At 50.4% G+C, this 25659-nt stretch overlaps 1 protein-coding gene across 6 annotated transcripts in view; it reads right to left on the bottom strand.

The window, feature by feature from the left end:
- The window catches only part of ZC3H11A (zinc finger CCCH-type containing 11A), a 31776-nt gene extending 10878 nt beyond the window's left edge, over nucleotides 1–20898 (bottom strand). Inside the window, exons 1-9 of one of the 6 annotated variants that reach the window (XM_064173419.1) lie at nucleotides 20668–20898; nucleotides 11551–11623; nucleotides 9968–10168; nucleotides 9615–9734; nucleotides 6592–6715; nucleotides 5372–5575; nucleotides 4571–4687; nucleotides 3195–3275; nucleotides 1860–1970 (exon numbers count right to left, since the gene is read on the bottom strand). In XM_064173419.1, coding sequence (XP_064029489.1) covers nucleotides 1860–1970; nucleotides 3195–3275; nucleotides 4571–4687; nucleotides 5372–5575; nucleotides 6592–6715; nucleotides 9615–9734; nucleotides 9968–10021 — 811 coding nt within the window. In that variant the 5' untranslated portion in view covers nucleotides 10022–10168; nucleotides 11551–11623; nucleotides 20668–20898. Of the gene's footprint in view, nucleotides 1–1859; nucleotides 1971–3194; nucleotides 3276–4570; nucleotides 4688–5371; nucleotides 5576–6591; nucleotides 6716–9614; nucleotides 9735–9967; nucleotides 10169–11550; nucleotides 14448–20667 lie in introns of those variants that run through there. The other 5 variants (XM_064173421.1, XM_064173423.1, XM_064173420.1 and 2 more) reach the window with 5 other exon arrangements.
- Between the last annotated feature and the right edge of the window lie 4761 nt (nucleotides 20899–25659).

Here is a 25659-nt window from a genome sequence, read left to right as displayed (position 1 = left end):
GTCCACCCCACCCCTCACCACCCTATACATGTCCTTAGGTCAGTCTTAGCAGCACAAAGCTCTAACCTCCACTGCCATCCTATACATGTCCTTAAGTCAGTCTTAGCAGTTCATAGTTCCAACCCCCACTGCCACCCTATACATGTCCTTAAGTCAGTCTTAGCAGTTCATAGTTCCAACCCCCACTGCCACCCTATACATATCCTTAAGTCAGTCTTAGCAGTTCATAGTTCCAACCCCCACTGCCACCCTATACATGTCCTTAAGTCAGTCTTAGCAGTTCAAAGCTCTAACCCCCACTGCCACCCTATACATATCCTTAAGTCAGTCCTAGCAGTGCAAAGGTGTGTCCCCCCTGCCACCCTATACATGTCCTTAGGTCAGTCTTAGCAGTTCAAAGCTCTAACCCCCACTGCCACCCTATACATGTCCTTAAGTCAGTCTTAGCAGTTCAAAGTTCCAACCCCCACTGCCACCCTATATATCTCCTTAAGTCAGTCCTAGCAGTTCAAAGGTCCACCCCACCCCCCACCACCCTATACATGTCCTTAGGTCAGTCTTAGCAGTACAAAGCTCTAACCCCCACTGCCAAGGTCAGTCTTAGCAGTACAAAGCTCTAACCCCCACTGCCACCCTATACATGTCCTTAAGTCAGTCCTAGCAGTTCATAGTTCCAACCCCCACTGCCACCCTATACATGTCCTTAAGTCAGTCCTAGCAGTTCAAAGTTCCAACCCCCTCTGACACCCTATACATGTCCTTAAGTCAGTCCTAGCAGTACAAAGGTCTTGATTATCTCCACACTAATTCCTCTTTTCTGACACAGAATCAGTCAGGGTTGGAAGGGACCACAAGGAGCAGCCAGTTCCAATCCCCCTGCCATGGCCAAGGTCACCTCATACTAGATCAGGCTGCCCACAGCCTCATCCAGCCTGGCCTGAAACACCTCCAGGTATGAGGCTTCAACTACCTCCCTGGGCAATCTGTGCCAGGCTCTCACCACCCTAATGCTGAAGAACTTCTTCCTTACATCTAGTCTGACTCTCCCCATTTCCAGCTTTGCTCCATTCCCCCCAGTCTTGTCACTCCCTGACAGCCTAAAAAGTCCCTCCTCAGCCTTTTTTGAAGCCCCCTTCAGATACTGCAAGGCCACAATAAGGTCTCCTCAGAGCCTTCTCTTCTCCAGACTGAACAACCCCAACTCTTTCAGTCTGTCCTCACAGTAGAGCAGCTCCAGTCCTCTGTTCATCCTCCTGGCCCTTCTCTGGACACCTTCCAGCACAGAGAATCATATCATAGAATGAAGCAGGTTGGAAGAGAGCTCCAAGCTCACCCAGGCCAACCTAGCACCCAGCCCTGCCCAACCAACCAGACCATGGCACTAAATGCCCCAGCCAGACTTGGCTTCAACACCTCCAGCCACAGCAACTCCACCACCTCCCTGGGCAGCCCATTCCAATGCAAATCACTCTCTCTGCCAACAGCTTCCACCTGACACCCAGCCTATACTTCCCCTAGCACAACTTGTGGCTGTGTTCTATTGCTGGTTGTCTGGGAGAAGAGACCAACCCCCACCTGGCTACAGCCTCCCTTCAGGTAGCTGTAGACAGCAATGAGGTCCCCTGAGCCTCCTCTTCTCCAGGCTAAACAACCCCAGCTCCCTCAGCCTCTCCTCATAGGGTTTGTGTTCCAGGCCTTTCACCAGCATCCCCCTTGTAACAGGGGCTCCAGACATGCTTTAAGGGTCAGATTAGCTCATTTCTGCCCTCAAGTGGAGACATGCAGGGTGCACGTCTTAGTTCTTACTTGTCCCTTTGATTTAGGAGTCACGAAATGCAACCAGCAGCGTTGGTTCTCACCTTGTTTTTGGGACAGAGTCACTGTCCTCACAACTGTCCTCACATTCTCCTTTTCTGGCACAGGAATAGTCCGGGATTGGAGTGGATGAACTGAAACTCCTGAAGGACCTTCTGGGTAGAGCAAACAAAAGAGAAAGGTGGTTAGGAAAAAAAATCCAAAGAAACAAACAACAGAAAACCTCAACCAAAAAAAACAGAACTATCAAAGAGACCAAAGCTGAAAGGTCTTTATTACTGTCAGAGCATGGAAATAGGAGAAGAGCAAATTGCCCTTTGGTTTGTCCTTGGAATTCCAATGCAGGATAGCAGCTCCTTGAGTTTAAGACAAGTTTCATGCCAAAGTAGCTCAAGGCCATCAAATGAATGTGGAAATGTATGCCTTGAGCAGCTCTCAGCTGCAGTCACACAGAGTCACAGAACAGCAGAGGTTGGAAGAGACCTCTGGAGATCACCCAGCCCAAACCCCCTGCCAGAGCAGGATCATCCAGGGCAGAGCACACAGGAACACATCCAGGTGGGTTTTGAAAGTCTCCAGAGAATGAAACTCCATAACCTCTCTGAGCAGCCTGCTCCAGGGCTCCAGAACCCTCACCCTGAAGAATTTTCTCCTCACACTGAGGTAGAACCTGTTGAGTTCCAGCTTGTGCCTGTTCATCCTTGTCCTAACACTGGGCACCACCAAACATGGCCTGGAACCTTCACCCTGACACCCACCCCTCAGATATTTATAGACACTGATAAGGTTCCCCTTCAGCCTTCTCTTCTCCAGACTAAACAGCCCTGGGGCTCTCAGTCTGCCTTCATAGCAGAGATTTTCAACTTCATCATCCTCACCACTTCCATTGTGACTCTCTCCTCTGATCCTTCAATCTGGGAGCCCAAAACTGGCCACACTGTTCCAGGTATGAAGTCAGCAGAGCAGAGGAGATGGGAAGAACCACCTCCTTCAACCTGCTGCCCACACATCTCTTGATGCAGCCTATTGGCCCTCTTGGCCACAAGGTTCCACTGCTGCCCCACTGCTGCCCAGCAGGACTCCACAGAGCTGCTTCCCAGCAGGACCCCACAGAGCTGCTTCCCAGCAGGACCACTCCAAGTCTATCCTGGTGCCTGGAGTTGTTCCTTTCCAGGTGTAGGACTCTACACTTGTCCTTACTGAGTCTTAGGAAGTTCCCTTTCCCTTCTTGCCCCCAGCCTGTCCAGTTTGAACTTCTGCTACTAAACTCTATTCACCAACAGGCAGAGATGCAGGGAACAGAAGGAGTAAAAAGAAAACCCCACCCATGGAGGTGACCAGAAGGCAAAAGGAGAAAGGAGTTAAGGATATGAACTCACCACCTTGTTTTTTTGTTTTTTCCTTCAGTTTCTTCAGTTTGATCTCTTCAAGTGTTTTGATGCCAAAATTTAAACTGTCATCTGAAAACACAAAATGGTTCATGGCAACTGAGGCTGGGAAAACAGCTGCTGAAGGGCAGATCCTCAAGCTTCTCACAGCTCACTCACAGAATGGCTGCTGGTTTAATCCCCAACTGGGAGCTTTCTTCACTTCCCCTCCCCTCCTGCAGGCTTTTATTGTCATTTAAGCATTTAAATCCATCTCTACAGAATCCCAGAATGGTTTGGGTTGGAAGGGACCTCCAAAGCTCTGTCAGTCCAACCTCCCTGCACTCAGCAGGGACATCCTCCACTAGAGCAGCTTGTTCAGAGCCTTCTCCAGCCTGACCTTAAGTATTTCCAGGGATAGAGCCTAAACCACCTCCCTGGGCAACCTGTTGCAGTGTTCCAGCACCCTCCTGCCATTGGAATGGGCTGCCCAGGGAGGTGGTGGAGTCACTGTCCCTGCAGCTGCTCAAGAAAAGCCTGGATGAGGCACTTAGTGCTATGGTCTGGTTGACTGGATAGGGCTGGGTGCTAGGTTGGACTGGATGATCTTGGAGGTCTCTTCCAACCTGGTTGATTCTATGATCCTCCTGGTGCAGAACTTGTTCCTCACATCCAATCTCAATCTGCTCTGCTCTCATTTCAAACCATTGCCCCTGGTCCTGTCCCTGCAGGCCTTTCCAAACAGTCCCTCTGCAGCCCTCCTGTAGCCCCCTTCAGGTACTGGAAGGCAGCTCTAAGATCTGCCTGGAGCCTTCTCTTCTCCAGGCTGAACACCCTCAGCTCCCTCAGCCTGTCCTGCAGGCAGTCTCTGATCATTTTTGTGGCCCTCCTCTGGACCCCTCCATCAGGCCCAGGTCCTTCTTGTGTGGAGGGCTCCAGAGCTGGACACAGCCCTGCAGGTGAGGTCTTCCCAGAGCAGAGCAGAGGGGCAGGATCCTCTCTCTCCATCTCTGGCCATGCTGCTCTGGATGCAGCCCAGGCTGCCTTTGGCCTTCTAGGCCCAAGTCCATCTGTGCAGGGCTGCTCTCAGTCTCCTCTTGCCACATGGGATTGTCTCAGCCTAGGCAGAGGATCCTGAATTTTGCCTTAGTGAACCTCAAGAGATTTTCCTCAGCCAATCTCTCCAGCCTGCCCAGGTCTCTCTGGGTGACACCCATCCCACCCTTCACTCCCATCAGCTGCACCCCTCAGCTTGGTATTATCTGCAGACTTGCTGAGGATGCCTGAATCTGGCTGTATTATCAGAGAATTAGGTCTTAGACCTTCAGCAGTTGACTCCTCTCACTAGCCAGGGCTTTCCACAGCATTCAAGAGGACACAGAAGATACCTTGCTTAGCATTGGAGTTGGATTTCCTAGTGGAAATGATCCTCAATCCATTATGGGCCTCTGGGGATGGTTGCTGGACAGGTGCTTTAGTTTCTTCTCCCTCTTCAGAAAGCTGGTCTGAAAGGCAAACACAAAACCCCTTCAGTCACAGGTGGGATCAGACCAGATCTGTCAGGTTTATTAGCTCAGACAATTTCAGTCCATGGTTTCCATCATCACAGAATGGGTTGGGTTGGAAGAGACCTTAAAGATCATCTAATTCCAAGCCTCCTACAAGCACATCTCCCATTATCCCAGGATGCTCAAGGCTCCATCCAATCTGACTGTAATCATTTCCAGCCTTGGAACCTCCATAACCTCTCAGGGCAAGCTTAGAGCTTCACCATCCTCATGGGTGAAAATTTCACCCTAATATCTCATCTGAATCCAGTTTCTTCCAGGCTAAAGCCATCACCACTCAGGCCTCTGCAACAAATCCTTCTCCAGCTCTCTCTTCAGGCAGTGGAAGGCTGCTCTAAGGTCTCCCTGGAGCCTTCTCTTCTCCAGGCTGAACAACTCCACTCTATCTTCTGTCCATATTCTTCACTACAAAGAGGAGCAGTTGGAATGGAAGCATTCTTGTGGCCAAGCAGCTGGACTGGCTTCACAAACTGCTCTAAGTCAGAGAGTTAAACAGTGGAAAAAAGATTTAAGACTCCAGACTCTTGTGTGGAGCTTTAACCACTACACAGTTCAAGGATTCTGTGATTTAGACATTCACTTAGAGCAGAAATGCCTTCAGTAAGTTAAAAAGCCACTCACCATCATCATCTTCATCATCATCTGCAGCATTGATTACAACAGGAGGATGGGTAGGACTTGGGACATTCTCAGAGTTTTCCACTTTCATCACCCCCCTCAGCTGTGGAGAGGGATTGGACTGGACAGAAAGTTTGTTTTGCTGCAGTGACATCTGAGCCATCTTCACATCATCTTCTGCAGACTCAGGGGGACTTGGAAGCGTGGCTGGAGGAAGAGGAGCAGCAGCTGTAATTTGGCTACTTAGAATTCTGACTCACTGCATATGGCAGACAAGGCAGAGACCTCACCTGGCTACTGAAGCCAAGAGTTTCCTATTCCTCACCCCTGATGACAGAATCCCAGAATCTCAGCATGCTGGGGATGGAAGTGAGCTCTGCAGATCACCCAGACCAACCTCCCTGCTAAAGCAGGGCACCCACAGCAGCTTCCCCAGGAGCATAGTGGTCAGGTAGGGTTGGAAGCTCTCCAGAAGAGACTCCACAACCTCTCTGGATAGCCTGCTCCAGGCCTCTGGCACCCTCACAACAAATAAATTTCTCCTCCTGTTCAGAAGTAACCTGCAGTTGGTGCCCTCTGCCCCTTGTCCTGACCCTGGGCATCACTGAAAAGAGTCTGGCCCCGTCCTCTTGCCCCCCACCCTTTAGCTCTTGCCCTCTGGGGCTGCTCTTCTCCAGGTTTAACAGCCCCAGGGCTCTCAGCCTTTCCTTCTCACAGAGATGCTCCAGGCCCCTCAAGCATCTTTGTAGCCTCTGATGGACTCTCTCCAGTTGTTCCCTGTCTAACTTGGAAAGCACAGAACTGGACACAATACTTCAGGTGTTGCCTGACTAGAGCAGAGAAGAACCTCCTTGAACCTGCTGCCCTCAGGACACCATTGGCTTTTTTGGCCACGAGGGCACACTGCTGGCTCATGAGCAACTTGCACTCCCAGCTCCTTCTCTGCAGAGCTGCATTCCAGCAGGTCAACCCCTGGTGCAGCTCACACTATAACCTTCCTTTCACCCATAAATCTCACTGCCCCACCACCTGGAATGGATTAAATGAGAGCAAAGCAAAGATCTGCAAGGCACAGATCACACAAAGCAGCTGTGAACGAAAGGAAGAATTCAAACCCCAAATTCCATCCTGTTGCCTCACAGAGCAAGAGCTGCTTGATGTCTTCTACTAATTCACGTTGAGAATCGATTCTGACTTGAAGGAAAAGGAACAGAGGAACTCACTTTTGCTTGGTGGTAGGAAGAGCCCATCCACATAACGTCCTTTTGTGTGATGGAAAGCACAGTTGGATTTCTGGCAGCCCACTGGTTGGTTCTCCCAGTAGCAAGGAATCTCACTGCGCTTCTTCTGAGGAGGGAAAGGAAGAAAGGAAAGCTTTTGGTGACACTCAGCTTGGATCTTCAGACAGGCACTTCCACGAGGCCTTGTCTCAGTGGCAAACAGCCTGGGTGAGCACATCAAAGCCCCCAACAAAACCCCCTCAGATGGCACTCACACTTCAATTCATTAAATGGTTTGGGTTGGAAGAGGCCTGGTTGTGAAAGGCTTAACAGGCTTAAAACATGTCCTGGCTTGCTGATGGGGGAAGCAAGGGTGGAAGGAAAACAAAGGCTTGGGCTACTATGTCCCCTCTCAAAGTGATGAACAGATACCCAGAGGTGTTTAGGTACTTGTTAGTGTCTCACTCAAATAAGGGTCAGCAAGCCCTGGGTTCACCTATGGTCAGCCTGGCAAATGCCATCTGATGGGTGAATCTCTGTGGCCAAAGGAGCCTTTGCACTCAGGGAAATGCTGGAGCTAAGCTGCAAGCAGCTGAGCTGCTTCTGCCTTACTGCTCTGCCTCAGGTGTGTGCTACTCTGCTCAGACAACCTGCTCTGCCTCACTGTGTGCTGCTCTGCTCAGACAACCTGCTCTGCCTCACTGCTCTGCCTCACTGCGTGCTACTCTGCTCAGACAACCTGCTCTGCCTCATTGCTCTGCCTCAGGTGTGTGCTACTCTGCTCAGACAACCTGCTCTGCCCCACTGCTCTGCTTCACTGTGTGCTACTCTGCTCAGACAACCTGCTCTGCTTCACTGCGTGCTACTCTGCTCAGACAACCTGCTCTGCCTCACTGTGTGCTGCTCTGCTCAGACAACCTGCTCTGCCTCACTGCTCTGCCTCACTGCGTGCTACTCTGCTCAGACAACCTGCTCTGCCTCACTGCTCTGCCTCACTGCGTGCTACTCTGCTCAGACAACCTGCTCTGCCTCATTGCTCTGCCTCAGGTGTGTGCTACTCTGCTCAGACAACCTGCTCTGCTTCACTGCGTGCTACTCTGCTCAGACAACCTGCTCTGCCTCACTGCTCTGCCTCACTGCGTGCTACTCTGCTCAGACAACCTGCTCTGCCCCACTGCTCTGCTTCACTGTGTGCTACTCTGCTCAGACAACCTGCTCTGCTTCACTGTGTGCTACTCTGCTCAGACAACCTGCTCTGCCTCACTGTGTGCTGCTCTGCTCAGACAACCTGCTCTGCCTCACTGTGTGCTGCTCTGCTCAGACAACCTGCTCTGCCTCACTGTGTGCTGCTCTGCTCAGATAACCTGCTCTGCCCTACTGCTCTCAGCTTGGACTGCTGTGCCTCATGCTTCAGAGCAGCTTAACCCTGATGTTTTGGGTTTGAACTACCTGGAAACTTAAGTGCCTCAAGTTTCCCAGAAGGCATTAAGTGCCTCAAGCTGGGGTGAGAAGTGTCACTGACACAGTGCTCCCTGCACAGCTCCTTTCCCATCTTCTCCCTCCTCATCCTCCACTACCTCAAGAGGTCAGAATAATGATATCTGAAGTGATCTAAGACAGAACAGACCTGACAGACCACTGCCAAGCCCAGTGCAGGATTTTAACCACCATCCTGCTCCAGCACAGGATGGCTCAGAGGAGACCTTCTGGCTCTCTACAAGTCCCTTAAAGGAGGCTGGACCGAGCTGTGAGTTGGTCTCTTCTGCCAAGGAACAAGTAACAGAGCTTGGCCTGGAGAATAGAAGACTCTGGGGGGACCTTAGAGCTACCTTCCAACACCTAAAGGGATCCTCCAGGAAGGCTGCAGAGGCACTTTTCTTGAGGGTGTCTAGAGACAGGACAAGGAGGAATGGTTTGAAGCTGAGGGAGAGCAGGGTTAGGTTAGAGCTGAGGGAGAAATTCACCTAAGCCATTCTATGACAATGAGGACAAGAGGAAATGGCCTCAAGCTGCAGCAGGGGAGGTTTAATTTGGACTTTAGAAGAAAATTCTTCACTGCAAGTGTTCTCAAAGCCTGGCACAGGACATCCAGGGAGGTGGCGTGGAGCAGCTGAGGGACCTTGGGGGTGTTTAGTCTGGAGAAGAGGAGACCTCATTGCTCTCTACAGCTCCTTTTAAGGGAAGTTTGGGCCAGGTAGGGAATGGTCACTTTTCCCAAGGAGCAAGTGACAGGACCATGGGAAATGGCCTCAAGCTGCCCTGGGAGAGGTTTAGGTTGGACACAGAATTCATAGAATGAAGCAGGTTGGAAGAGGCCTCCAAGCTCAGCCAGCCCAACGTAGCACCCAGCCCTGCCCAACCAACCACACCATGGCACTAAGTGCCCCAGCCAAGTTTAGCTTCAACACCTCCAGGGACAGTGACTCTACCACCTCCCTGGGCAGCCCATTCCAATGCCAATCACTCTCTCTGACAACAACTTCTTCCTAACATCCAGCCTGAACCTGTCCTGGCACAGCTTGAGACTGTGTCCCCTTCCTCTGGCCCTGGCTGCCTGGCAGCAGAGCCCAACCCCACCTGGCTACAGCCTCCCTGCAGGCAGCTGCAGGCAGCAATGAGCTCTGCCCTGAGCCTCCTCTGCTGCAGGCTGCACCCCCCCAGCTCCCTCAGCCTCTCCTCACAGGGCTGTGCTCCAGGCCCCTCCCCAGCTTCATCATGATAAGTTTCTCAAACACAGGTTGCCAGGGAGGTGTCTGAATCCCCATCCCTGAAGCTGTTTCAAAGCCACAGAGATGTGGTGCTGAGTGCCATGGCTTAGCCCCAGCCTTGGCAGAGTTAAGAAACTGCTTGGGCTGGATGATCATAGAATCACAGAACAGTTTGGCTTGGAAGAGACCTTTAAAGCTCCTCTCGTCTTAAAAGATGACCAAAGCCTTTTCCAGCCTAAAGAATTCTGTGATTTTACAGCACTCAAAAACCACTTCCAGTGCCTCAGCATGAGAGCAGACCTTGAGAGCATCACTCACATCTATTTCCATGTGTCTGAACCTGCAGATATTCCTGAAGCAGCGACCTTCCTGCCACAGGGTGCAGACAGTTTCGTTTCCCAGAGCAGCTTCGCAGTGGCGGAAGGAGCAGCTGTCTCCCTGCATCCAAAAGAGAATGAAATCCACCCAAAAATCAATCAAACAAACCACCAAAACCCCCCAAATTAACCAGCACAGCCTAAAATAATACAGGTTTTTTTGAAGCCAGACCCAGAATCTAACTGCTTAAGTTCACAGAAGTTTTCTCCCTCTTCTTCTCCCCTCTCTTTCACCTCTTAAAATGTCAAAAGGAATGAAAACAAAACCTGCAGTCAGGAGGAAGTTCAACAAACCTTGTTGCATGTGGAATAGAAATAGAAGTAGCAATCATCTCCTTGGTTGGACATAGTGGACAAATGGCTGGAACAAACTCTGGTTCTAAAGGTTGACTCAACAGCGACTTCCTCCAGTTTTGGCAAGAGTTGGCTTCACTCTTCCTTGGACTGAAATCTTCTTCTGGCTTGAGCAGTGAAATCTTCTTTTTACAAGTAACCCTGCAGAAAAGGATCAAGAAAATGAAGGATAATTAAGCATGGTTGGAATTGGTTGCCATTAATCAAAGTAAATCTCTTGAGGGAGGAGAAGAATGCCTTGAGCAACCTGGTCTAGTGGAGGGCCCCATGGCAGGAGGGGTTGGAACTAGATGAAGTAGAAGTTGTTTGCAGTGAGAGTGGTGAGACACTGGCACAGGTTGCCCAGGGAGGTTGTGGAGCACAGAATGTGATCAAAGACCCCTCCCAAGCTGCTTCCCTCTTTTTGACAAACACAAACCCTGCCCCTTGGTCTTGAGAACTTTGGCCTTCTACTGATCCCCAAATAGCTCCCTCTTGCTGCAGCTACTGATCCCCATACAGATCCCTCTTGCTGCAGCCCAGCACAGGGCTGCTGTCTGGACTGCACTTGCACACTGCCAACTGGTGTTGAGCTTTTCATTCACCAGCCCCCCCCTAGCTGCTTCCCTCTCTTTGACAAACCCAAACCCTGCCCCTTGGTCTTGTGAACCTGACCTTGGGCTTCTACTGATCCCCAAACACATCCCTCTTGCTGCAGCCCAGCACACAGTTGCTGTCTGGGCTGCATTCACACACTGCCAGCTCGTGTTGAGGTTTGCATTCACCAAGACCCCCCCAGCTGCTTCCCTCTCTTTGACAAACCCAAACCCTGCCCCTTGGTCTTGTGAACCTGACCTTGGGCTTCTACTGATCCGCAAACAGATTCCTCTTGCTGCAGCTCCTGATCCCCAAACAGATTCCTCTTGCTGCAGCTCCTGATCCCCAAACAGATCTCTCTTGCTGCAGCTCCTGATCCCCAAACAGATCTCTCTTGCTGCAGCTCCTGATCCCCAAACAGATCTCTCTTGCTGCAGCTCCTGATCCCCAAAAAGATCCCTCTTGCTGCAGCTCCTGATCCCCAAACAGATCTCTCTTGCTGCAGCTCCTGATCCCCAAACAGATCCCTCTTGCTGCAGCTCCTGATCCCCAAACAGATCCCTCTTGCTGCAGCTCCTGATCCCCAAACAGATCCCTCTTGCTGCAGCTCCTGATCCCCAAACAGAGTCCTCTTGCTGCAGCTCCTGATCCCCAAAAAGATCTGTCTTGCTGCAGCTCCTGATCCCCAAACAGATCCCTCTTGCTGCAGCTCCTGATCCCCAAACAGATCCCTCTTGCTGCAGCTCCTGATCCCCAAACAGATCCCTCTTGCTGCAGCCCAGCACACGGTTGCTGTCTGGGCTGCACTCCCACACTGCCAGCTCGTGTTGAGCTTTGCATTCACCAAGACCCCCACCAAGGTCCTTTTCCTTCCCAGGTACAGGACCCTTCACCACCCTGACCAACTTCAAAGCCTGTTATTGATCTTATTCAACAGGTTCACTCACCTGGCCAACTTCAGCAACTTTACTGATCTTCAAAGACTTCCAGGTAAAACTTCTCCTGTAGGCCGAACCAAGACTGAATCCGTGAATTAATAATAAAGGGGTAGAAAGAATTTGTTTGATTTGGTTTTGGGTTTGGTTTGGTTTTTTTTTTGCCTCCTGCCATTGCCAAGGGAACCTCTCTCTCATCCACCACTTCAACCAGAGGAGGTGCAATTTTTGTTTGCTTGTTTGGTTTGCTTTTAAAACATCTTACAACTAATGGAGGAAGCAAGTCCATGTGAACGCTGTCAAGACTGGAAACAGCCAGGGTTAGGTTTTGGTTGGTTTGTTTTAAGCTCTTCAAAAACCACAAAAAGAGGATAAAAAAAAAAAAAAAATTGAAAATGAAAAAAAAAGCCAAAAAAAAAAGCCAAAAAAAAAAAATTAAAAAATAGACCCAGGGCCTCTTAAAGATGAATTCAGGATTCAAAGTGGCTGCAAAATTGAGGCTCCATCTTCCACAGCCAGGCAATTTTTAAGTGAACTTTGATTTGGTTTTTGGGAGGGGTTTGGGCCTTTTTATTTTCTTATTTTAAACTTAAAATTCAGTAAGTTGCAATTTCTGGTCTTCAAGATTCTTCACCTAGTAAGAAAACACAAAAACCTTCCTTCCCCTCCCCCCCCCCCATCTTTATTACCTGTACAGTAAAAAAAAAACAACTCCCCCCCCAAAAGAAAACCCAAACCAACATATTTGTGGTTGTAAAAGCACAAATATGTGGCTACATAGATGTGTTTCTACACATAGATGTGTTTCTACACACACCAAAGGTGAGTGGATAACAAAAGTCAGCAGAAGAGGAGGAAAAGGAGGAGAATTTTGGGGCTGTCAGCCACATAAAGCTGCAGGCAAAGTCTCTGATTTTGAGGGAACTGGCAGAAAATAAAGGAGCAGTTCTACATCACATTTTGGGGACTATGCCCTTCAAGGCTGCTGCTTTAGAGCAGGAGTGATGTGGGACCTGCACACAGGTACATGCACACAGGAGGAACATCTCTAGACACACAGCGTGCACAGTATGGGGGTGAGACAGGAGCAGGCTGCCCAGGGAGGCTGTGGATGGCCCCTCCCTGGTGGTGTTCAAGGCCAGGTTGGATGAGGCCATGAGCAACATGGGCTAGTGGGAGATGTCTCTGCCTGTGGCAGGGGGTTGGAACTAGGTGATCTTCAAGGTCCCTTCCAGCCCACACCATTCTATGAAGCTATGAGATCTGTATCCAGACCAACTCTGATCCCTGCTGGGACACAAGAGGTGGGAGAGTTAGCAGCAGGAAGGCAGTGGATTGAGGGTACAGCAAGCTCAGAGGGCTCACTTTGCAAGTGGCATGGCTGCACAAGCCCAGGGATTCTGATCCCCTTGGATTTTTAGGCATTTAGTTCTTCTTTTCCCCAAGTTTGCCATCATCTGCTGGTTCCCTAATCCATAAATCCATCCTTATCCATCGATCCCAGATGGCTTAGGCCCAGTTTAACAGCTGGTGACAGTCTGGTGCCAAGCAGAGCTGGAACTGATTTTATTTAGCCACAAGAAATTTGGCCTGGGGTTTTGGGGGGGTTTATTTTTTTGGATGTGAAGTCAGACACTTCCAGTTTTATTCCATTAAAGATTCTATTTTGCTCTTAGATTTTCACTTAATTCTTTACTTTCTCAATAATCCTTTTTCACTGATCCTGTATTTTCCCACTGCTCCTTTTTTAATGATCCATTTTAAATGATCCTTTTCCCTATGCTCCTGCTACAAAGATCCATTTTAAATGATCCTTTATTTTTTTCCACTGCTCATTTTCCCCCCAATGCTCCTTTTACAAAGGTCCATTTTAAATGATCCTTTTCCCAATGCTTCTTTTTTAATGATCTGTTTCAAATGATCCTTTTCCCAGTGCTCCTTTCATAATGATCCATTTTAAATGATCCTTTTCCCAATGCTTCTTTTTTAATGATCTGTTTCAAATGATCCTTTTCCCAGTGCTCCTTTCATAATGATCCATTTTAAATGGTCCTTTTCCCAATGCTCTTTTTATAAAGATCCATTTTAAATGATCCTTTTTTCAACCCTCCTCTTATAATGATCCATTTTAAATGATCCCAATGCTCCTTTTATAAAGATCCATTTCAAATGATCCTTTTCCCAATGCTCCTTTTATAAAGATCCATTTCAAATGCTCCTTTTTTCAAGCCTCCTTTTATAAAGATCCTTTTTTCAATGCTCCTTTTCCCAATGCTCCTTTTATAAAGATCCATTTTTAAATGATCCTTCATTTTTCCATTGCTCCTTTTCCCCCCAATGCTCCTTTCATAAAGATCCATCTTAAATGATCCTTTTCCCAATGCTCCTTTCATAAAGATCCATCTTAAATGATCCTTTTCCCAATGCTCCTTTCATAAAGACCCATTTTAAATGATCCTTTTCCCAATGCTCCTTTTATAAAGATCCATTTCAAATGATCCTTTTTTCAACCCTCCTTTCATAATGATCCATTTGAAATGGTCCTGTTTTCAATCTTCCCTTTATAAAGATCCTTTTTTCAATGCTCCTTTTATAAAGATCCATTTTAAACAATCCTTTCTTTTTTTCCCCCCATTGCTCCTTTAGTTTAATGATCCATTTTAAACAATCCTTTATTTCCCCCCACCTCCCAATGCTCCTTTTTTCTTTTCCTTAATGTCCCTTTATTTTGTTTTTCCTAAATCATCCTAAAACCTGCAACCAGACCAGATCAAAAACTCAAATTCAAACGATCCTGACCCCTTTTTCACTTCAAAAACTCACCACAATGCTCTGCTATTTCAGACTCTTTGGGACAAAACTGAATGAAATCATTCTCACAGATGAATAATACAAGGTTGGAATCTTTTACTCACACAAACACTAGTGAATATTCCAGGATATGGGGGGGGGGGGGGGGGGGAGGAGATTTGGGCAGGGAATTTTCCCAAATCTAAAATAAAGAGAGGGGAAAAGTTGGGTTCTCAGATTAGTGAGGAATAAAAAACACCCAGGAATTAAGTGCAAGGTTTTTTTCTCCCCCTTCTTCAGTACTGAAGGGACTATTCCCTTGGGACTTTTAGGACCAGACTTGGTGTTGTACAGATTCCTGTGATCTAATCCTTAAAAAACCAAAATCAATCATTGGTGCTCCTTCAGGGAGAAATTTGACAAGAAAGGTTAAATTCAGTTCAATTTCAAGCCTGATTTCTTCAGTTTGCAGAAGCCAGCACTTAAAGGGATGGCAATCAAGGCTCAATGCTCTGCTGAGTTGAAGCATTGAGACACAAATCTGCAGGAATTCAGGGTTAGAAGGTGGTAGTTTGGGACTTTTTTTTTTCCCTAGGAAGGGAGAAACATGGATAATGCAATACTGACTATAGCCACAACCACGGGGAAGAAAAAGGAATCCCTGTGGATTTTGGACTGCCTAACAACTCAGTATTTCACTTGTTGCCTTCCATATTCCTGAGCAGATCTCAGGAGCTGTTTGTAGGGGAAGAAAAAGAAACCCCTGTGGATTTTGGACTGCCTAACAGCTCAGAATTTTACTTGTTGCCTTCCATATTCCTGAGCAGATCTCAGGAGCTGTTTGCAGGGAAAGAAAAAGAAATCCCTGTGGATTTTGGACTGCCTAAGAGCTCAGTATTTCACTTGTTGCCTTCCATATTCCTGAGCAGATCTAATAAGGTTAGAATTGATCTCATTTAAGGAATAGAGGGAGGGAAAGAAGCAAAACTTTAACAAACCCTCCAAAAGCCCTCAAAATTCTGAACTCCAGAAACCTCTTTTCACATGAAAGGACTTTAACTCCAAACCTCATCAGCTCAACAAGGTGATCTTGAGTGCTACACAGAAATCAACTGCACTGATCCCTGAAGGTCTGGATGAAAATGAGTAACTCTGGAGCACTCAGCAGCTGATGAGAATTTTAAACCCTTTTGTTTGGTTGTTTTTTTCTCCAGAACTTCACTTAAAGTTTTTCTTTTCTTTTTTATTAAGAGATTTTTAATTCACTTTGAAAAAAATAAGTCAGGACAGGTGCCAAAAGCTATGGCTCAGGAAATCCACACCAAGGAGTGCCAATGACCTCACCTTTGCCAAAGGAAGATAAATACCAATGCTGACCAATAGCTAAAGGGTAAAAGGCAAGAGGATGGGGCCAGCCTCTTGTCAGTGGTGCTCAGTGGAAAGGATATAGGCCAAAGGGCATAAACTGGAACCCAGAAGCTTTCACCTGAACAGGAGGAGCTTTGTTGTGAGGGTGCTGGAGGCCTGAAGCAAGCCGCCCAGAGAGGTTGTGGAGACTCCTTCTCTGGAGAGATTCCAACCCCTCCTGGGCATTGTGATCCTGGGCAAGCTGCTGCTTCAGCAGGGAGGTTGGACTGGGTGATGTCCAGAGGTCACTTCCAACCACACCCTGCTGGGATTCAGTAAACAGCACCTTGATGTCTGTCTGGTTGGTTCTATGAGCTTGCCTGTCTTGGCACTGAAGGAGCAGTCCTACTCTCTGCTCTAACCTTGTTTTTCTGCCTTTGTCTTCCAGTGAAGAGGAAGAAGGAAAGAAAAATTCTCTTTGCACCCCAAGAGCTGCACAAGAGAACGATTACTGCACACACCCATGCTTCTAAAGCACAAAGGACTTGGATGGTCACTCTTGCTGGTCTACTTTGTGCCTTTAATGTTCTTGATGCTTAAGAACCCTGTTAGGACAGTCAGATGAAGAGGACAGTCAGAGCACCAGGCACTACCTGTTGTAATCCCATCTCTTAATCAGCCTGCTGTGGATGTGCCTGCTTGTCAGCATGCTCCACAGGCTGAGTGCAGTGTGGTAGGTGTCACAAACTACACAGAAACCACACACCTCAGCTTGTCTGATGCACTGAACAACCTGTACCTAACACTCACTCTCTGTATGAAATCTTAAAGCAGACTTGTCCAAACCTGAAGGGGTCTACTCATGACTTCTACTTTTTACACAGGATTTAGTCAATTCCAGTTCTAAATCCTGGCTAGACCCAGGCTGGGGGCATCTGATGACGCTGGGGGTTACAGCAGTCAAGAACCTCTGAGAGCAGCAACTGGGAGGCTGTCAGCCGAGAAGGTGAAGGTTAAAACAGATGAAGAGCTCAGTTTCCTCTGCCACTCAGCTGAGGTCACCTTTCACTGTGATCGGAGAGCCAGAAGCTGTGAGTGACCTCCACTGAGAGGCACAGCTGCCCCTTGCTGGCTGAAGCAGCTCTGTTTCAGGACATGCCACTTCATTCACCTGAATTCAGACGTTCTCGCTTAAGAGGAGAGGCAAATCAACCTGGTCTGAAAGGTTTGAGTGACCTGGTGCCTCTGTAGCTGTCAAAGAACAACCCTGAACCCTGATCAGGCCCTGCGTTAGCACACATCAGTCTTTAGCTTGCCAGATCAAGAGGCAGAAGGACTTCTTCAAAGCAACTTTTCCTGCAGGGATCTAGTGATGGGGGCAAGACAAAACGTATAGGTCTCAGCACACTACTCCACAGAAGTTCAGCTTCAAGCCATCTCCCAGTCCAAGAGCTACAGCGACACCTTTGATCTGAAAGCCCTTCCACCTGCTCTGCAAAGCTAGAAGGACAACACCGATGGCAGCACCTAAAAACTGCAGTTCCTCACTGGCCTCCACCTGCAAGCCAAGAATCTTGCACCCAAGAGACATCTGGGGTCAGTGGAAGGAGCTGAGAATAGCCTCATTCTCCATTCCCAGGAGGACAATGCTCCACCTTCTGCTGGTTTGAAGTCAGTTTAGCATATAAAAGGCAGAGAGAAGTTCCCCGAGGAGCTATTTCCTGCTTCAAGTGACCCCGTGGAAGATGGGTTGCAGAAATTGCTGAGCCTCAGCAGTCTAACTGACAAGTTCTCAGCTCTCCTGTGCTTCAAGTCCTGAATCAACCATTTTAAACTACACCTAAACCATGGCAGCTGGCACCCAGCTCTGCCTGATGGAAAACTTCCAGGGGTGAGGAGAATTAAGGGAAAGCCACACGTTGAGATTGGTAACTTGGTTCCGTAGGACGCTTCCTCATGCTCAGGTTTTAGCCAAGCCAGTGGAAGGGAACTGCTTGGTTCCTAGAATGGAGCTTGTGCTGCTGCAGTGTTTCAGAAGACATCCTTGGGCTGTCACTGGCAGTTAGCCCAGCGGTTCAAGGTGGTTCAAGGTCCAGGTACCAGCTGTTAAATCTGGAGCTTTGTGTCATGCTTTCTCCAAATCCATCAAAAATGTTTCTTCTACAATGCTGCCCAGTCAAGTGAGAGAAGGGAACAGCCTAGTGTCACAGTCTGTAGGAGCTTGGCCTTGAGATTGTCTTCAGCAATCAGCTTTCCAGCAGCTCTGTTTATCTGTTATTTAAGTACGCCCTCAGATCTGAGCTTCTTCACAGCAGTCTGGAGCTGGAACAGCTTGCCCAGGGACAAGGTTGAGGCCCCATCCCTGCAGCCATTGAAGATAAGACTCGGTGTGGCCCCGGGCAGCCTGATCTAGTTGGAGGTGTCCCTGCTGACCGCAGGGGGGTTGGGCAAGATGAGCTTGGAGAGGACCTTTCCAATCTGCGAGTCTAAATCCCATGGTTGAGACTCACATCCTTTCTCTTACAGGCACCTGTTCAGCAGGCAAAGATCATCCAAGCCTGGAGAAGTTAAACCACGACTACTTCTAAGCCTATCAATGGAAAAGAAATAGCTCAAGACAACATCTTCATGGGGTAAAAATTCCTGTGCAACAGCAGGAACCTCCAGAAATGCTTCAGGTTACCATCAGCACCATCCTTTTTAGGCCCCAGCCCAGCATGCAGGGCGTGTGGGCTGCAGTGCTGCTGCAAAGTGGAGGCTCCAAGAACAGTCCCTGCCCTGCCTGGCACACTTTGTAAAGGCTGCAAGAAGTGTGCCAGGTATTCTGTGGGTCAGCTGAGAAGTTCCAGACAACAGGCACAGCACAGGACAACACTTGTCCTGATTTCTGGCATGGAAAGGCTTTTGACAGCATTGCTTTCATGAAAATAAAACCCCCTCTGCCTTCTCCAGATGCTTCAGAACCCACCACTGCTGCAGCTGCAGCAGGGCAACCCACATCCGTGGCAAATCTCTTTGGCAGCTCTCCTTCAGCCAGGCACATCTGCAGTCCACTTCTTCTCCTCTTCCAGCTGGAAAACCTGCCCACTGGCTCTGCCACACCATCACCAAGAGCTGGGAACACACTGCCACCACTGTCTGAGGAGACTGCTGACACAAGACAGGCATCTTCAGCTTCCCTTCCAGTGCTTACAGCTGTGACTCCTATAAGCAACCCTCTGCTTGGAGATGTCCTCAGTGTTCCCAGATGAGCACCTGGCTTGTCACAGCTGAAGATTTTCTGGTTTTGGTTTAGTTCTGAATATGGCAGCCCAGGTGAAGCACAGATCCAAAGTTCCACACTATGGAAATCTTCACATTCTCCATCTTGCTCCGTGGCAACAGGCAGGTGTAGCAGAATCCTTAAAGAGCTTTTAGGTAGCAGCAATTCTCAACGTAGTGCCTTTCTCTCAATGCATAACTCCACTTCTCAGTGTAGTGGCTTTCCCTTAATTTCTCTTTTAGTGCCTAGCTGTCCTCTAACATCCTCTTTGTTCCTTGTAAGTGTCCAAACGGATACAAGGAATCAATCCCAAACTAAGGACCCCTGAAGCTGCTCCATCTACTCTCTGATGAGATCAGCCCTACTTAAATAAAAGCCACTCAGTCTTTTTCTGCTTCTGTAATCAACTCCAGGGTCATTTACTGGGACACTTCATCTTCCTGACTGAAGTGTCTGCTTCAGGCTCAGAAAGAGTCAATTTCCCCTGGAAGCAGGCATTTGGAAAGCTGCTATTTCAGATGAGAAGTGACAGCAAGAGGAAGTTTTCTCCAGACTAGTTTTCCTCCTCAAACATTTAGCTATCTAGCATCAAATCCAGTCTACCTGTTCACTTTAATAAGTGTCCAATTCAACCATGTGCCAGAGTGGTGGTTCTGATAGGAGTTCACAATCCACTTCTTCCCAGGAGCTCTGCTTTCCACTCCCCCCCCCCCCCCGCCAAACATCAAATAACAACAGGGGGGTTCTTTTCATAGCATGGCCCAGACCTCAAAGTGCCAAAGGCACCCCAAAGGGCCAGCTCTGGGAACAATCTGGAGGTTCCACATCCTGATCCCTGCAACATTAAAAATGATAAGAATAAAACCCCCCAAAAAAACACCCCAAAAATCACTTGTGCCATTTTCATGCTGAACACCACCAGGAAACCTTCCAGATCCGATTCTTAAGCAACAAAAAAGCAAACGTCACCCAATTGGATCGTTCTAAACCACCTCAAGGAGGAATTAAAGATGACAACCGGGTGCATCCAGAGTTAGTCAGATCCTGAAGGCAGTTCCTCGGGGGAACGGAGGAGCAATGTGTCAGATGGCTACATTACAGCACGCCCCTTTATACGCATTGCTACAAAAGGAAGGCACAAGATTTTAACCGAAAAGAAAGGAGATTTCTAAGGCACCTGCGCTGGGGGTCTTCTATTTGCCAAACTGAAACCTTGCCGGAGCCTGCCCAACACCTCGGATTCCCTGGGACACCACCGGGATGGGGGGGGGGGATGGGATGGGGAAAGGGGAAACCCGCAGCTATGCCCTACGGAGGGTCTAAGAGCCGAGGAAAGGGCAGGGGTGGGGAATGGGAGAGTCGCGGCCGGGGCCGCGGCCCTGTACCGGGCGACTGAGGGAGCCTTGGGCCTAGCACGGGCAGCTGGGAAGCGCCCCCTCCCCCCACCGCCGCCGCCTCTCAAGTCCCGAGGCGCCGTGGCCTGGCAGAACTTCACCTCCACCAGCGTCCCCGGAGGGGCCACACTGTCCCAGGCGCCCCTCCGGCTTCCCCACTCCCGCCCCAGAGGCTACGGACACCTCGGTGAGGAGAGCTCCGAGACGCGGCCTGGGCCGCTCGCCCCGCCGGCCGCAGGGGACGCGGCCTGCTTCCCCTGAGGGGAGCGGATGGGAGCCGGGCCTGGCAGGAAGCCATTCCCCAGCCCCCGGGGTTCTACGAACGGCTCTAGTTACCGGCGAGCAGGGACTTTACCGAACCCCAGGGGACCGCCGCCGCCGCAGCTGCCGCCGTATCGCCTCGATCCGCCGGGGCCGCCGCTCGCTCGGTTGCCTTTCCCCTTGCCAGCCTCAAAGATGGCGCCTAACACACGGGCAACGTCAGCGCGCCCGTCGCTAAGATGGCGGACGGGGCGGCTTCACCCACTTCCGCCCCGTGTGGCCGGCGCGGGCGGGGCTGGGCTCCTCGCGGGCTCTGGAGCGAGTGGCGCGGACGGGGCCGGTGAATAAAGCTGCGCGGGCGGGCGGGTTCTTTGCCTCGGCTTCCTCCTGAGGCTCACACCGGCGCCTTTTACCCCAGGCAAAACTCACCGCTGTGGGGTGGGCAGGAGGGAGAATGTTTCCTGACTCCATGCTTCGGGGTCAGTGGGGTACGGGCCATGTCCAACCTTTTTTTTCCCCCTTCAGAGGTCCCGAAGCAGTCCGTTTCGCTGCTCTGCCAGGTCTGCCCGGTGCCGCCGTGACCTTCGCACCCGCCGATGTCCCTTCTTCACCTGCATCCTCTTCCCTTTGCTTCAGGAGTTGAGCAGACTTCTGAAGCTCCTCAAACACAGCAAAGTGTGCAGATGGCACCAAGCTGGGGGCAGATGTGGCTGGGTTGGAGGGCAGAAGGGCTCTGCAGCAGGACCTTGACCCCCTGGACAGATGGGCAGAGTCCAAGGGGATGGAGTTCAATAGCTCCAAGTGCAGGGTGCTGCACTTTGGCCACAGCAACCCCATGCAGAGATACAGGCTGGGGTCGGAGTGGCTGAGAGCAGCCAGACAGAGAGGGATCTGGGGGTGCTGACTGATACCCGCCTGAACATGAGCCAGCAGTGTGCCCAGGTGGCCAAGAGAGCCAGTGGCATCCTGGCCTGCATCAGCAATGGTGTGGCCAGCAGGAGCAGGGAGGTCATTCTGCCCCTGTACTCTGCACTGCTTAGACCACACCTTGAGTGCTGTGTTCAGTTCTGGGCCCCCCAGTTTAGGAGGGACATTGAGATGCTTGAGCGTGTCCAGAGAAGGGCAACGAGGCTGGGGAGAGGCCTTGAGCACAGCCCTACGAGGAGAGGCTGAGGGAGCTGGGATTGGTTAGCCTGGAGAAGAGGAGGCTCAGGGCAGACCTTATTACTGTCTGCAACTACCTGAGGGGTGGTTGTGGCCAGGAGGAGGTTGCTCTCTTCTCTCAGGTGGCCAGCACCAGAACGAGAGGACACAGCCTCAGGCTGTGCCAGGGGAGATTTAGGCTGGAGGTGAGGAGAAAGTTCTTCCCTGAGAGAGTCATTGGGCACTGGAATGGGCTGCCCGGGGAGGTGGTGGAGTCGCCGTCCCTGGAGCTGTTCAAGGCAGGACTGGACGTGGCACTTGGTGCCATGGTCTGGCCTTGAGCTCTGTGCTAAAGGGTTGGACTTGATGATCTGTGAGGTCTCTCCCAACCCTGATGACACTGTGACACTCTGACACTGGGATAATTAGCAGGCATAAACTGGCATTCATGCAAGGTAAAGCTCTTAATAGAGTTGCAGGAACCTGCTCTGCTCTACCCTAATGCACAGCCTTAGCCTTCAGTTGTCTCTTTTTATTCCCTATTCTACTACAGATTCATTACTAATTCTAAGACAAGGTTGGGTTTTCCTTATTAGTTTTTAGGAATGGGAGATGTCTCCTCCACACATGCCTCCTTTTAGCTGGTGGTCCCTCTGGTAGTCTTTAGTGATGAAGTAAGAGGTCTTCCTTAAGTGTCCTTCCCATGAACTTCAAGTTCCTTTGTATTCTTCTGACCAAAGAAGCTTTTCCTCATGCTGAGGTAGAGCTGGCAGCCAGGAGGTGCTGTATCTGCTGCCCCTCATCCCAGGGCACCACTGGAAAGTGGTAGGTTTGCCCTGGCATGCATGTCCTGCCCTACCACTTGCACGTCTGCTGCCCCATGGGTCCTGCACCTGGGGAGGGATAATAAACTCCACCAGTACAGGCTGGGAGCAGCCCTGTGGAGAGGGACCTGGGGGTGCTGGTGGCTAACCCATGGCACAGCAATGTGCCCTTGTGGCCAAGAAGGCCAATGGGATCCTGGGGTGTATTAGGAGTGTGCCCAGCTGATCAAGGGAGGTTCTCCTCCCCCTCTGCTCTGCCCTGCTGAGACCTCATCTTGAATACTGTGTTCAGTTTTGGGCTCCCCAGTTGAAGAGGGACAGGGATGTGCTGGAGAGGGTCCAGTGGAGGGATGTGAGGATGATGAGGGGACTGGAGGGCATGGTTGATGAGGAGAGGCTGAGGGACCTGGGGCTGCTTCATCTGGAGAAGAGAAGACTCAGAGGGGATTTGATCAATAAGTATCTGAGAGCTGCCAGGAGTGGGGACAGGCTCTGCTCACTGCTACCTGGCATAGGACAAGCAGCAATGGATGGAAGCTGCAGCACAGGAGGTTGCAGCTCAGCACAAGGGCAACTTCTTGCCTGGAAGAGTCCCAGAGCCCTGGCACAGGCTGCCCAGAGAGGTTGTGGAGTGTCCTTGTGTGGAGCCTTTCCAAGCCTGTCTGGATGTGTTGCTGTGTGCCCTGTGTTAGATAGCATTGTGCTGCTGTGGCAGGGGGGGTTGGGTTGGATGATCTCCTTGAGTCTCTTCCAACCCCTAACATCCTCTGATCCTGTGAAACCACCAATTGTTGAGTTTTCAAGTCATGCACACCACAGAACAGTGAGTCTTTGGCTCTCTTGGGTTGAGTTTTGGGTTTCTTTTGGTGGTTTAGGTTGAAGTTTGGTTTTTTTGGGGGGTTGCTTTTCAGGTTTTGTACAAAAACCTCAATGCTTGTTAGATTCAGTTGCTGGACAAGAAAGCAAACAAACCAGCAGAAGACAAAGCACTTGAGCTCTGCTTGCCCTCTTCACAAAGGTTTTGGGCAAGGAGAGCAGCAGATCCATCTATATACACAGAGGAATGGGGACTTAATGCTCTCTCTATATATATATTTAAGGGGAGGAAATAAACTAAAGGCAGTTTTTAGCCAAGGGCTTGGCTCTGAATGAAGCTTTGCCTTTGGGCAGTGGTGTTGGGCAAAGAAGAGCAGCAGCAGAGGCAAGGCCAAGCCAGAAATGCAGCCAGCCTGGGTGGCAGGGGCACAGCCTTGGCAAAAGAGAGCTGCTGGAGAGCCAAGTGCCAAGGATGGCCACGTTGGCATGGCTGCAGCCTTGCTGGTTGGGAAGAGGAGCCAGGAGAGTGGCACCTCTGTGCCCCCTGGGTAGAGCTGGGGTTGCAGGAGGAGCTTTTATGGCCTTCATGCTCTGTGGAGGAGGCAGAGGGAGCAAGGAGAAGCAATGGCAGGCAGGTCCTTGTGTCCTTATTTCCCTACCAAGAGGTCCAAAAGCTTGCAGGGAGCTCTTGGTGGAGTTGCTTGGCAGTGGGCAGCAGGAGGTTGGCAAATGACATCTTGGGAGATGCCCTCCCTGGAGCTGGGCTGGAGCTTTTCCATTCATTCTCCCACCACTGTGTCACCCCCAGAAGCATTTCTAGGAGGAGCTGAAGGCTACAGGACACCTCCTCCTCAGCTGGAGCAAAGCCAAAAGCTGCCCATGCTAAAAGTTGGGTTAGGGTTTTTTTTCCCCCACCCTCCTTCTTGAGATCGTTTCCAAAGCAAGGACAGACAAAAAGAGTTGACCTCAAAGCTCATTGCACCAAAAATCACCCCCTGAAAATCAAACCACCCCCACCCCCTCTGCAAACCACCTCCAAAGCTGCCTTGCATGCAGGACCTGGAGGGGAGGTGGAGGGGAGGAGGAAAGAGCTTTGGTACCAATCCACCAGAATGAAACCCACACAGACCCCCCAGAAACAAAGGAGGAAACCCCCCAAAACCACCCCCAACACCACCACTCCCCACCCCCTTCCTCTTCGTTCTCCTCCTCCTCACCGGGGCTGAAGACCTGGATACAGAACCATGGATCAGAGACGGTTTAATTAACACAACCCACCCCCAACACCACCACTCCCCACCCCCTTCCTCCTCCTCTTCCTCCTCCTCACTGGGGCTGAAGACCTGGATGCAGAACCACTGTTCAGAGTCGGTTTAATGAACACAACCCATCCCCAACACCACCACTCCCCACTCCCTTCTTCCTCCTCTTCCTCCTCCTTCTCCTCCTCCTCCTCCCCAAGGCTGAAGAATTGGATGCAGAACCACTCTTCAGAGTCGGTTTAATTAACACCCCCCCTCCAACACCACCATTCCCCACTCCCTTCTTCCTCCTCTTCCTCCTTCTCCTCCTCACCAGGGCTGAAGAATTGGATTCAGAACCACTCTTCAGAGTCAGTTTAATTAACACCCCCCCTCCAACACCACCATTCCCCACTCCCTTCTTCCTCCTCCTCCTCCTCCTCCTCCCCGGGGCTGAAGAATTGGATACAGAACCACCGTTCAGAGTCGGTTTAATTAACACAACCCACCCCCAACACCACCACTCCCCCCCTTCCTCCTCCTCACTGGGGCTGAAGACCTGGATACAGAACCACTCTTCAGAGTCGGTTTAATTAACACAACCCATCCCCAACACCACCACTCCCCACTCCCTTCCTCCTCCTCCTCCCCCTCCTCCTCCTCCTCCTCCTGCTCCTCCTCTTCTTCCTCACTAGGGCTGAAGACCTGGATGCAGAACCACAGTCCAGAGTCGGTTTAATAAACACAACCCATCCCCAACACCACCACTCCCCACTCCCTCCTTCCTCCTCCTCCTCCCCGGGGCTGAAGAACTGGATGCAGAAGCACTGTTCAGAGTCGGTTTAAGGAACACAACCCATCCCCAACACCACCACTCCCTACTCCCTCCTTCCTCCTCCTCCTCCTCCTCCTCCTCCTCCTCCTCCTCCTCCTCCTCCTCCTCCTCCTCCTCCTCCTCCTCCTCCTCCTCCTCCTCCTCCTCCTCCTCCTCCTCCTCCTCCTCCTCCTCCTCCTCCCCGGGGCTGAAGAACTGGATGCAGAAG

This window comes from Pogoniulus pusillus, chromosome 39 (assembly GCF_015220805.1).
Source record: "Pogoniulus pusillus isolate bPogPus1 chromosome 39, bPogPus1.pri, whole genome shotgun sequence".
In the NCBI taxonomy this organism is placed as follows: Eukaryota; Metazoa; Chordata; class Aves; order Piciformes; family Lybiidae; genus Pogoniulus; species Pogoniulus pusillus.
Note: the sequence above shows the minus strand (reverse complement) of the source record. Positions and strands in the feature narration are given on the sequence as shown.